The sequence below is a fragment of the Gambusia affinis genome, linkage group LG03 (assembly GCF_019740435.1).
Source record: "Gambusia affinis linkage group LG03, SWU_Gaff_1.0, whole genome shotgun sequence".
In the NCBI taxonomy this organism is placed as follows: domain Eukaryota; kingdom Metazoa; phylum Chordata; class Actinopteri; order Cyprinodontiformes; family Poeciliidae; genus Gambusia; species Gambusia affinis.
Window position 1 is genome coordinate 29,475,246 of NC_057870.1, and position 13,197 is coordinate 29,488,442.

General features: G+C 35.6%; 1 protein-coding gene across 13 annotated transcripts in view; it reads left to right on the forward strand.

Moving 5' to 3' along the window:
- Window positions 1-13,197, forward strand: part of kcnt1b (potassium sodium-activated channel subfamily T member 1b) — an 82,838-nt gene that overhangs the window by 37,472 nt on the left and 32,169 nt on the right. For all 13 annotated transcript variants that reach the window (XM_044112042.1, XM_044112043.1, XM_044112047.1 and 10 more), the window contains 7 exons: window positions 7,062-7,141; window positions 8,419-8,524; window positions 9,194-9,250; window positions 9,370-9,418; window positions 9,616-9,675; window positions 11,602-11,676; window positions 11,952-12,035. In XM_044112042.1, the coding sequence (XP_043967977.1) occupies window positions 7,062-7,141; window positions 8,419-8,524; window positions 9,194-9,250; window positions 9,370-9,418; window positions 9,616-9,675; window positions 11,602-11,676; window positions 11,952-12,035 (511 nt within the window). The remainder of the gene's footprint in view (window positions 1-7,061; window positions 7,142-8,418; window positions 8,525-9,193; window positions 9,251-9,369; window positions 9,419-9,615; window positions 9,676-11,601; window positions 11,677-11,951; window positions 12,036-13,197) is intronic.

Genomic DNA, 13,197 nt, shown 5'->3' on the forward strand with positions numbered 1-13,197 from the left:
TATTGCTCTAATGACTGTCACAAAAACCTTTTTTTTACCTCCAGCTGTAAGAAACTAGCACACATTTTCTTGAGGGTTAGTAAAAAATTTCCATGTTGGTAACATTTTATTTGACGGGTTGTGAATAAGACTGTCACGACACCGTCATAAACATGACATAACAACCTGTCATGAACATGAGTAAGTCTTCATGAATATTTATGACGGGTGTCATAAAGTGTAATTCGATAAATCATGAAAATATGTAGCTTTATGTTATTAAAGCTAAAGTTTAATCAGTAATACTTTTTATAACAAATTTATGTCACATCATGATTTCTTGGTTAATGACAAGTTGTCATAACAAAGACATTTTGAATAATGTCAACTTTGCATTAAAAGTGTCATGATTTGCTTAATAACCTTTATGACAACGGTCATAAATATTCATGCAGACTTACTCATGTTCATGACAGGTTGTTATGTCGTGTTCATGACGGTGTCGTGACAGTCTTATTCACAACCCGTCAAATAAAGTGTTACCTAAATGGTTTATGACTCTTTCAACATCAATCCTCCTTTGTCCAGAAATAAATAAGATTTATTTTTCTAATTGCTAATTCTTGTTTCCACTAAATACATATTTCCTGCAGTAGTTTGGGTTTGTTTTATATATTTAGTTCTTTGTGTTGATGAAATCTTTAAGTCAACCAGAAAATCAGCTGTTAAAAACAGCAGGATTACTGCCCTTTAAACAAATCTTTTCATATTTTCAGATTTCATTCATTTTGGTCTTGTCAGTCTTTACGCTCCCTAAAGCGCCTGTAAAATGGATATATTTCATTTTCACAGACTCAGTATTTTAAGGTCCTTTCAGCCCAGTTTTGACTTGAAGCCTTTTCAACTATTTTTGCACAATAAGGACTATTGGGCTTTACTCTTCAGCTCATTATAAAAAGTTTTAACTTCTCCTCAAACGATGCAGCACATAGCAGCAACGTGTCTGCTTAACATTCAAGTATTATATTTTTGGATCCCTGAAGCTTTTAGGTCAGATACCTCTCAAAGGGATGATGCATGGGAAATCTTCTATTTTCAGCCATTTGTCTTGTAAGTGATGCATTGAAGCAAACCTGAAACAAATATTGTTACATAAATTATATTCAGGTTGTGTTTTTAACACAGTATCCTACTGAGAAAATTGTATTTTTCTCTGTTTGCAGTTTCTGACACCAAAGGTTGAGTCTCATCACAAACTGTGATCCAGTTATTTGTTTCTATCAAACAACTAACTGTTTTATATTTCTCTTTGCTGTAAATTGTTTACCTTCATATAAGGCCTTTAAACTTTAAGGTTCTCATGTTTGGTTATCATGTGTTTTTTACATAATCACTATCTTAAAGACTCCAAATCGATGATAAACATTTTGTACATGAAGGTGTGACTCTTGCAACTGGAAGTCTGTCGGTTCAATTCTGGTTTCCTGTCAGACATTGATGTCCCCTTGGGCAAGGCATTGAACCCCAATCCTCTGGTGTATTAACGTGAGTTTGTGTGGATGAATGTTTGTGTGGTGTAAAGTGCTCTGAGTTAATTTACATGAAGCTCTTTTCAAGTCAAACAGTGTACGTTTTCACTGACATGTCGACATGCAACAGGACTTGAGTTAAACTGAGACGCTTCCAGTTTATTGGAAAGTCGCTTTAACTTGTTACTCAATTTATACCTGTGAAGAAAAATCTCAGTAGCCAGTGTTTTTGGTTATTTTAGATGTTTAGGTGAGGTAAACTGGGGTTAATGTTTGTGGATATGTAAATAAAATGCTTTCATCAGAGGCAGTAGAATCTCCACTATAATATGTGGCTCTGCTTTTACTCAAGAAACTGTTCATTATAATATAACCTTTAAGTGACAAGTAGCTAATGCTGCTGCTCTCTTGAATTTGACTCTTACAAATATTCTGTGTTGCACAAAGCGCCTGGTAACTATCAGTGTTTTCTTTTCCTGCACCACACTGAATTAAGCTGAGACTAACAGCTTGCTTCAGTCAAGGCTGCATTAACTGAAAATTGTTGTGTATTTTGTGAACATTTGCAACCTGTACGAGCTTTCACATTAGAACTGGTACATCTCTTTACTGTCGTCATTTCTTTAATCTGTTTTTTTAAATGATTTTTAATTAATATGAAGCTCCACATGTGACATTAACTTGCAAATTGGAGGCACGGGGTCGTATAATGCATATATTAAGACTCTGTGTGAACATCCTTGCACATGCTTGGCATTGCTACAATTTAGTGAAGTGGGTGTTTCTTCAGCCTGCTGCAGATGCTGTGTGACTTCTTAAATGTGCACCCAGCTCCTGTTTATGTTTGACAGTGTGGCTGGTGTCCCTACATGGCAAGTGCAGATATTAGATTTACTGCAGAAAAGAGGGTGAGTACTTAAATGGTTTGCTGTGGTTCTTTATCTGCGACTAGTCGTCTGATGATATTTGTTGCCTTTGTCAGAAGTGCAGTACTTGTAAACACAATGAAAGGAACTGTGCTTGGGAGGGTGTTTTGTCATTGTCTGTGTTCTAGTGCCTATTATGTGAATAAATACACCCACGCTGCGGTCTGCCTGTTTGATTTAGACTAGTTTCTTTTTACTGAGGTCCTGAAAATCTGAAACAGGGTTTGAAATTTGTAATGTTTCTCTTTGCAGAAATTGCAAACCAAAGTTGTTGAAGTAAATGTTTTTTGCTAAACTGTGAATCAGTACTCTTTAACTTAAACTCAGATAAACACCAATAATATTGCATGGATCTTGCAGTTCTTCCACATGTTGTGGTAAAAATTAGTTAATATCTCAGATTTACCAGTTTTACTGTACAATGGTCCCTTTAATCAAATTCAAATCAAAGGCCTTTCCAGTTGCCTAATTTGATTTAAACTGTGACTTTAAATTTGTCACTTTTAACAAGGAACTAACAATGAAGGCATCATTGAATGGGTCACAACACAAATAAAGTCAAATCAATTCAATGGTATGCAGTTCATTCAACACACATAAAAATACTTTCAAATTCTTCATGAGCTCAGTTTTTAATTTTTAGTTTTGGTAAATAAATCATTTTATTTTGTGTTGGTGTTGTTATGCAGAGGTCAGTTACTGCAGGACTCACACTAATTGACTGGTTCAGTGATAAATAACTTCCTTTACCAAATAGATCAAACTCAGAAGTTTCACAGCATTTAAAGAAAATACTCTTTTATAAAATATAAAACTCTCAAATGTTTTTTACATGAACATCTTTGCAGGACAAAGTTTTGTTTTACTTTCTCAACATAAGAGCTTCAGTGCTTCTATGCCAGCTCTGCAACAACTTTTAGCAACCTCAAAGCACGTAGTATTGAATTTTCAACACAAATGTGTTAAAGTTAGAAGGTGCAAACAACAACAAATAGGATACCAAGGCACTTTACAAGACAAACCGGTTAATCCATATACAATTATGTAGAAATATTTAATCCAGTCAGTTTCCTTTATGTTGATAAAATCTAATTATATAGGTAAATTTAGATCCAGCTAAATAAAAACTGAATAATTTCACAATACAGTCAAAGGCAATTGTCATAAAATAATCAATGGAAATGTGGCTAAGTGGTTAATTTATTGAGGAGGAAATGTCTCATCATGACCAAGCTTGTAGAGATAAACAAACATTTTCCTTTAAACATGGAGAAACTCTCCAGCAGAACCAGGCACATCATGAGCCACCATCCACTGCGCCCAACTTGAGGTTGAGACTACAGAGCAGAAAAAATTATGCTTGGGTATATTTCTGTTTATGGGAAAAAATATTTCTAAAAGTTTAGAGTTGATGTTGTTAAATTCAATCTGTGTGAACCTGCAAATATATGAAAAACATTCTGAAAAGCTTGTTAGTAACTCACTTCACACTGAATGATGCAAGATCCAATAGGTGCTACCGGCTTGTATAATTTCTTGCTTCTGCATCAGAATTGTGTCACAAACAATCAACAGACATCAGATGGAAAAAAAGAAGGCAAAAAGACAAAGCTTGTATCAGAATAAGATTCTGATGCTGCTCGATATTTATCAAAAGTCGTCTTTGGTTGTTAAATTACTAATTCGAGTGTCAGTGATTGCAAAACAAAAGTCAAAAATATTCCCTCCGTTTCTTTCACAGTAAACATTTTCAATCAATCGAGTTTATTTGTATAACATATATTAGCAACAACGCAGTTCAAAGTGCTTTAGAACATAAATATATAAAAATAAAATTTCATAAAATCAACATACAGTCGGCAATTGAGAAACCAAGCATTACATTTTCACGAGTTCCCTCATCAAAATCATCAAAACACATCAAATGTGTTGGTCAATTTTTCATTTATTATGATTCTAAATGTGGGTTTTTTTTTGTTTGGATTTAAAGGAACTCGGTGTTTCAGCTGTTTTGCAGTTTTCTGTCAGTTTTGTTTTTCTTTTACAACTGAAGTTTGCACCGTGTAAACCTGGTTTTTGATTGGTTGTAGCTTTCAGCTTGACTCCTTTAGTTAAATTTCTTCTTGATTTCCTGATCTGGAATCAATCTGCTATCTGCTGCAGCTCAGATACTAACTACTGCAGGAAGCCACCTGAAAAAAGAACAATTCTTCATTACCTCTCATAATAATAGGGGGGAAATAAAAAGCTTTGACATAAAAGTTGTTCTCTTAATCCTTTCCGTGTGAATTGCAGGTATTTACTACTTTGTGTGCACTGCAGTAATCCAAATAACACTGTCGGAACTAGTTTATATTGGTGTCATGCTTATGTAGGCTTGCTGGGTAAACACAAACCCTCCGCTGCCTTCATTAATTCCTTCCCTGCCTCTCAGTGGACAGAAATATTAATAAAAGGATCTTGCCTGGCATAATCCATCATATTAATGTGTTTGCATTTATAGAATTCATAGTAATCGGAGTTAGAACGGGTTCCTAGGCAAAAATAATTGTTTTTTGCATTCATCTCTTTTAATTTTCTAATTGCTAAAGCATAACACAGAGAGGGGCATTTCCTGCAGTCGGTTGTCTCTATGGCAATGAATCTGGATGAAGGGGGAGAGGAAAAGCTCGCATCATATCTCATTATTTCTTGTATCCTCTATTCACACACACACACACACACACACATGCTCACGCTGGGCTCCTCCCATAATAATTAGCCAGTTGCTTGATCCTGAACTCACTGTCTTTTTTCCGCCCTGTATTCATTTTCTCATACAATGTAGACGGGCCAAGAAGCCGCTTTGTGGTCATTATAACTTCCCCTCTGCACTCATTGGTGACAACAAGCTCCCTGCCTTAAACTAACGAACAATAGGGCTGCTTCAATCATCTAACCGGCCCACGGTTCTCTGGCTACGTCACCAGGCCTCCTGAGTCTCTTACAATACATAAAGCACTTTAATACAAAAAGTATGTGGAGGTTGACTGTTTCATTCCTCAGAGCTTGATGTGCAGCTGGTTTTATGGAGAGAGAATTTTTAATATTAATTAAAACTTTTCAGTTTAAGCTCAATATGAGCGAGGTTGTTGTGTTCTCATTTATTTATGTCCTGAAACTAGCCAGGATCACAAAGAGAGTGAAAGTGCCAATACATTAGATGTGATACAGTTGGATTGTAAAAGCACACATTAATGATTCAGAGCAAATTGGTGTAATTAAACCTTGTTTGTAGATTTATCCTCGAGCTTCACGGGCTGGACTAACGTTTCAGTGAAGAAATCTAAAACCATTAGCTGACTTTAAACTCAATAAGCATCATGTCTTTAGATTAAACATGTACATCAAGGTAAGTACACAGTTATTAGAGTGTTGTTGTGTGGCAAAATGGATCAATATTTATACTTTAGCATCCTTTAGAAAGGAGGAGTTACATAATATACTCACATTACTGATGTTTGAACTGATCTCTGAAAATTAGAAAATTTTTACCAATTTGCTTTACGTCATTGGCATTGTGCCAGTCCCATAGTCAGAATAGTTGACATAATTGGTACAAATATCATAAACACTCCCATTGGAGATGAAGTAATGCTCCAAATCCATTAGTCACGACTGACAGATTATGTGGTGAAGGTTTTTAATTCCTTTTTGAGCTTCTGCCAAGTTGATCATCTAAGTGGAGCCACTGTTTCATTATCAGGATTAAAAGATTTGAACTTTATGCATTGGCAACATGCAAAGCTGGGTTGCGGAACCAGTGAATAGGGGTGCACCAATAAATCTGCCCTGATTTCCTTGATTTTTGGAGATTCGTTACATGTGAAGGAAATATTATCTACCTCCGCAAAGATTATATATCAGACACTTTCTACTTTCGCTCTGCTGAGTGGACCGACCGACAAATCTTCCCATAAAGTCACATCTAAATGTGTGCGGTTAACAATAGTCACCTCACTTTTGCCAACTTAAAGATTTTGGTTTTATATTTAGTGACGTTTCAGAGAAAGAAGAAAAATATTTTGTCCAAAATCGGAATCAACACATCAGGCTTTTTAAAGGTCGGTGATCGGCCAGAAAACTGCAATCGGTGCACTCATACGAGAGGGGTTGTCTGTCCGAAACAAAAGTACAGCCTTATCTTACCTGCACAGGTAGACTGCAAGAAGCAAGTCTACTAGCAACTACGAATAAGCCATGTTTTATTCAGTCGATGAATACAAGCAGTGAGATGTCCAAATAGCAGGGAGATATTGGGCAGCTGCATTTTCCTTTATTACAGATGTGACATCGTTAACCTTTTGTGATTTTCTCTGTATTTCTAACAAAGCTTGTAAACCAACTGTTCAGCGAGTACCACAATTATACAGCACTAAAACAAATACGTTGTATGGGGGTGGAGGGACAGCTTGCATATTTATGAGTTTGTCAAGGTTTTTCTAAATCCTTATGCACAACATATAGTAAATAAAAACCTTGTTTTTTGAGATGCATCATCGTTTATGGGGTGGATTGTTTATGCATGGAGACCACAGGCTCGGCTGTGCATGTTTTAACTGAGGTCTGATTGTTCCTCTTCCCGCAGGGTGCAGGTTGAGTTTTATGTGAATGAAAACACCTTCAAGGAGCGGCTGAAGCTTTTCTTCATCAAAAACCAAAGGTCAAGTAAGTAGCAAACAGGAAGCATCAGCCACTCTCCTCTCATCGTGTAATGAAAATGGTATGATCATTGCTGCATGATGATAATGAACAAATAACAGCATCAGAAGGAAACTGAAGTCAGCGATGCTGATCAGGTTACTGTTTCGGTTAGGGTATTGGTATTAAATTTTCTACCTTGTTTATTTGTTGTCTTGACTGTGTTTTTTGTGGCCTGATATACAGATTATGGTCCATTTACTGAGAGGAATCTGAGCTGCAGTGTTTCTCTCATTAGAGCGCTGACTCTGCTTCAGTATCTGCTAAAACAACCACACATCAACACTTTGCTGTCTTGTCTCTGCAACTTATTCATTTGCATCTAGTTGTGAAAATATGCACAGCAAAACGCCTCCAGCAGGACAAACTATTAACATATCTTCTTCTCTGCTGACGTTTTCCTAACTTGCTGTTGTCTGCAAGCCACCAAAGTAAAAAAAAAAAGAACAACAACACAACAGATCCCCTCCAGGCCGATGAGCTTTAGTTTGGTTTTAAACTGTTCAGACATTGATGCAGACTTCATCCATCAGGACAAATTTAGCAGCTGTTGCTGAGGTTGATTGAAATATTTATTGCAGATAGCACCACCCCATGGATAACATGTACATCTGCACCAGCTTTACGCAGAACAGGCTATGCTGGTTTTAAGTTTACTTATTGGAGGTCTGTATGTTAGGGCTCATTCAAACAGATAAGCTCGACTCCAGAGAAGGCATTGTGCATTTAGATAATATCTCTGTAAATTTCTGACCCATCTTTCTTACCTATATGGTTGCATTGTGCCCTTTGCCCCAAAAATGTTTGTGTTTTTGTTGAAGGGTTTTAATATGTGTCATGGAAAATAATTTAAGAGTACCAGGGTCTTATTTGTTTCTTCAGAGTTACAGGCAAAAAAATAAAAATATATTCTATTTTCTCCAAAAATCTTTCCGAGCCACAGGTATAAGAATACATGGTAAGTGGAGTTAAAATAAAATTGTGTAGCAGCATAACCTCATAATGGAGATTGTTGGAACCCTTTCTGCCAAAACATTTTTTAAAGAGAGGATTTTTCTTCTCACATTTGACAAAATTTAAAGCATCTTTTTCCTTGTGCAATCTTTCTGGATCACCAGGAATCCTCTTTTCTTTCTAATACTTTCCTCTAAGAACAGCAGAGATTACCACAGAGTCTGCTGACGGTATGTGTAAGCCAGTGTATCATCAGTCAGGACTAGATGTTTGTTTTTGCTGCTCCACAGGCCTACGAATCCGTTTGTTCAACTTTGCATTGAAGATTCTCACCTGTGTCCTCTACATCGTGAGAGTCAGCTTGGATAATCCCACAGAAAACAACAGTATCAATGGGTGAGCTTCACTTTCAGCAGTTCCTGCTGTGCATTTTAATTTTACTCCGTTTGAGAAAGCAATACAGACCTCAATAATGAATTTTCCTTTCTCTATATGAAGTTGTTACATAATTATGATAAATCCTTTGTAAACTAAAACAGCAGTTCTGCTATTTGACTTGGAGACATGATGACATTTTGTTTTGTGGGTTTAATTTAAGCATGAATGTTCGCTCCTGGCTACAGCACAGTGTTTTTCCATTATAGTGATTCCATAAAGAATCAATTTCTGGTGAGGAAAAAAAGTTTATCATAAAACAAGTGAAATATTACCACTGAGAAGCTGATTACTTTCATTAATTTAATTCAGTAAGTGTTATATAGATTCAGTAAACAGGGTGAAAAAAACATTAGTAAATTAATTACAGCGAAAATTATTTTCCGAAATATCTGACAGCCCACAGTGGAATAAAATATTAATTATCTAATGTGTGAAGCTCAACATTTTCTGTTGTGCCAGAATTACCTCCCAGCTGTTTTTATCTCTTATTTTGGTTGCGATCTGTCTAACTTATAAATATTTTATAAATCTGCATAAATATGAGTGAATTTTCTCATAAATGTGTCTGCTCCTGAGTTTATTTACCTACTTTGAAGCTGTTGTTGTTTTTTTATGTAATTTTTGCAGTACAACATGCCGAAACAGCAGTCCACTGATTTCTACCGAGGGACCTGAAATCCAATGGTTTGTTTAACGTGAAATGCAATTTATTGAGCTCTATGTGTTCAGTTGTTTCTCAGTTGTGAAGAACTTTGAGAGAAATTTTCAGGGGTTTTTCTTTTTTTTGGTTTGTTTTTTTGCAGGAACCTAATTTTCTGGGTGAACAGACTCCAGCCTGTGTGGGCAATACAGGTGATGCTGTTGGCAATTTTGGGGCATAAATCGAATTGCTCTCCTTGAGCTGAGCGTGTAATTCAACCCTAAAACCTGACTGTCATTTATTAGACAAACTATAGCACATCGTATTTTCTCAGTGAAAGCTAAGAATCCAGAGGAGATGAGCCAGCAGATGCCAGGTTCATTCATCTCCTTCTCCCTCTGTGCTGCAGGTGACAGTGGCCTTAATCAGTTTCTTGGAGACTATGCTTATCACATATCTCAGCTACAAGGTAAGGGACTGCTTTCTTGCGCAGGTTTTTCTCATTCCGCTTTTCTGTTATTGTGCAGCTGGAATTTCTGCTATTGCGTTTTGTGAACTGAAAGCTTCAAATGTTTAATTCATTATATGAGGTAAAAACAGCTTTGGTGCGTTTTTATTTAATTTAATGTAATTTCATTTTTGAAAAGGCTGCAGATTTGAGACACACAATCCTAAACACTTATCCAGAGCAGCAGTACATTTTTGTAGATTGAACTGTATGTAGCATCTGGTCTTGTTAAAGTACAGATGTGCAATTAAAAATCTGGGACCAGACTTCAAAATTGAAGCTTGCAGATACTTTCCATTAGTGATGGGAATTTTGACTCTTTTCAGAGAGCCCCAAACAGTTTTAATTTGTTATCATCTGCAATTTCATATTTTAATCTAACTTTGCAAATAGGACTGTTTTGTATGATGAATCCTTTTGCATTCAATGTTCCCTGTATGAGAATCTTTATCTTTCCTTAATTTTATGTATTTTTTTTGCTATTAAGTCAGACATAACTTTTGTATAATATTTTTAAACAAACGTTTAATTTTACCACAAAACACTGCAGGCAAATCTACCAAACAGACCCAGAGTAATACTTTATTATCATATAATATCTTTAATCTTCAGCCAGATTCTGCTTCTCTTATAGGTGTCATTTATATTTATGTTACTTTTTTCAATGCACTCTGACGTGAGCAGAGCCAAGGAAAGAGTGAGAGCTGAGCAGCGAAAGGGAAAAATGTCCCTCTTTCTCTCTCTCTCTCTCTCTCTCTCTCTCTCTCTTTTTCTCTCTTTTTCTCTCTCTCTCTCTTTTTTTCTCTCTTTTTCCCTCTTTCTCTCTCTCTCTCTCTTTTTCTCTCTCTTTTTCTCCATCTCTCTTTCTCTTCCTCTCTTTCTATCCATCTCTCTCTTTCTTTCTCTCTCTTTCTCTCTCTCTTTCTCTCTCCTGCTCTCCCTCTCTTTTTCTCCATCTCCCGTGTGATGTGCTCTCTCCTGTAGATGCATACTCTAAAAGACTTACAGTGGTGATAACAGTGAAAGATGCTGCTCCTTCTGCAGAGTATTGACTGTTGGAGACTGAATACAAATTCACACGACACTCAGATTTTTTTATTTAAGAAATGTTGATAACTATGCACTGTTTTCTTTGCAGTTGAACATTATGCAGTTATCCATATTGGCTTAACTAGTACATTTTTATGATGTCAACAGAAGTTTTTGGTTTCTGTACTGTGGAGAAGTTCTGTACAACACAGTCCATTTACATCCAGACCTTAAACAGCTTCACTCTGAGGATGGTGAACATGTTGTACAGCTGGTTTAAACTTCTTCCCCAGCAGGCATACAGTGAAACTTCTGCTCGATTCTTAGTTAATCCTTTTATTTTCAACCGTGTCATATTCTTTTTGCCCCAGTGAGTAGTTTGGGGATTAGGAAGCATTTTAGTTTTTATGAAACAACGTCAAAATGTTGTGCTGCTTTTAGCTGGTGTTAAGTTGAAGCCTTAGATATTTTTGTAGACGTTTTATTTGCTGCATATGATCAACATGTTGACCTGTTAATTTGTTGTTTCATCGTTTTCAGATGTAATGTTGAATCTTGCTGATTATTTGTTGTTATATTAACAGTGTCTGTACCAACGCTGCTTTTATATGTTTGTGAATTTACTAGTGATAGTGATATTAGCTACACATAACTTGGCATTTTGTTAAAATACTAAAATTAGATGTTTAAACAGCAGAACAAGCAACTTAAAGATAATGTCGATGGATCCTCTGTTGTTGTTTTTCTTGTTGAACACCATACAGTAAAAGCTCATCTTTTTTATTCATTATTTTCTCCTGAAAACAATCCACTCTCTAAACAAAATATTCAATCGATTCCCATATATTTCCATTCTAGGGTAACATTTGGGAGCAGATCTTCCAGATATCCTTCATATTGGAGATGATCAATACGGTGCCATTTATTATCACAGTGAGTAATTCATCTACATTTACTCCAATTTATTTACTCAGCCAAACACTGTGTGTTGAAATATCCAAACTGAGAGGTATTCTAATGTTAATAGCATATTAGTAATTTTACTGCTCATCGTTTTAATGCTTTATTTGCAAAAAAAAAGGAGATAATCAGAAATTATTTTAAAAGTCCAGTACATGCTTTTACTACTTCTCTACAGTCTGTATAGAGAACATAACTCTTAAGTTAAGATTTATTTTTTTTCTTGTCTACCTTTTTACTTATTTAAGATCTTCTGGGCTCCATTGAGAAACATATTCGTCCCCGTGTTTCTTAACTGCTGGCTTGCCAAAGGTGCTCTGGAGAACATGATTGTAAGTCCTTTTTCCATTACAAGATTCTGCAGCTATCAGCTGTAAACACTACTTTTTATAACAAAAAAATATTTGCAGGCAACCTGAATTATAAAAAAAAAAAATAGTTCCAGTTTCGTTCCCCCGTTTTAACTCTTGACATTAAACTTTTAGGACATTCTGGTGTTGAAGCTACAAAGTAATAAATGGAACTATTTACTTTTATTTACCTTTATTTACTTTTACTTTTAACACACTTTTTAGGACATTTTCAATATTAAGAATATTTTACACTGGTCTTGTGTTGCAATAGTTTTAGGTCATGTTAACCAAAAATAACAGTACAATTGAAATTTACTTCCTCTTTGTGAATTGACTTACTGAAATAAATTAATCTTCTCAATAATATCCTAATTTACTAAAATGCATCTGCGAGGATATTAGCCAAAAACGCCACAATAGGGCCAAATTTTTTAATTTGTGGCCCTTAAAGTTTTGGATGTTCCTGTTTTTATTTTTGCAAATCCCAGTTGTGTCCTGCTCCTTCGAAAGACGTTTTATTTTTCAGTATTTTTGCCAAGATTCCTCCAGTTGAAAATAGTTGATCCCAGTTCTGGTCAAGGTTGACTAGAGGTTTTGTTTCTCACAAATTATTAGATAAAGTAATTATTTTACTTATTAAAGATTCCCAAAATACATTTTAACCTTATTCAGTGTGGAAGAATAAACATCTCAATACCTTCAAGTCTTTTTTTCAGCAAACGTTGTTTTACCAAAGTATAGTTGTATCCAAAGATTTAGACTTTCATGGATTCTTTCATGCCTATTTAAATATCATCTTGTTCATTGACTTAAAATGTGTTGCTCACCTAAAATACATTAGTTACAGAATCTTAAGTTCATACAGTTTGTACTTTTGCAAGTTTTCATGAATCATTACCCTTCTAGCAGCTTTTTTAAAGCTGATTAATGTTGTTAGATGTGGAAGCTGTTGACTTTACCAGTGAACAGAATTTAATCGGATGAGCTTGCTCCTTCCTTTCGGGTTAGTTGTCGTCTCTCGTGTTGTAAATACATCTAATCTGTCCACATGGCAGTGCATCTTTTTGAAGGCAGTGATACTGACGGCATCCATGTAACACTGTTATCAGCAACTCTGGGTTCTTTGATATATTAGTGTGCT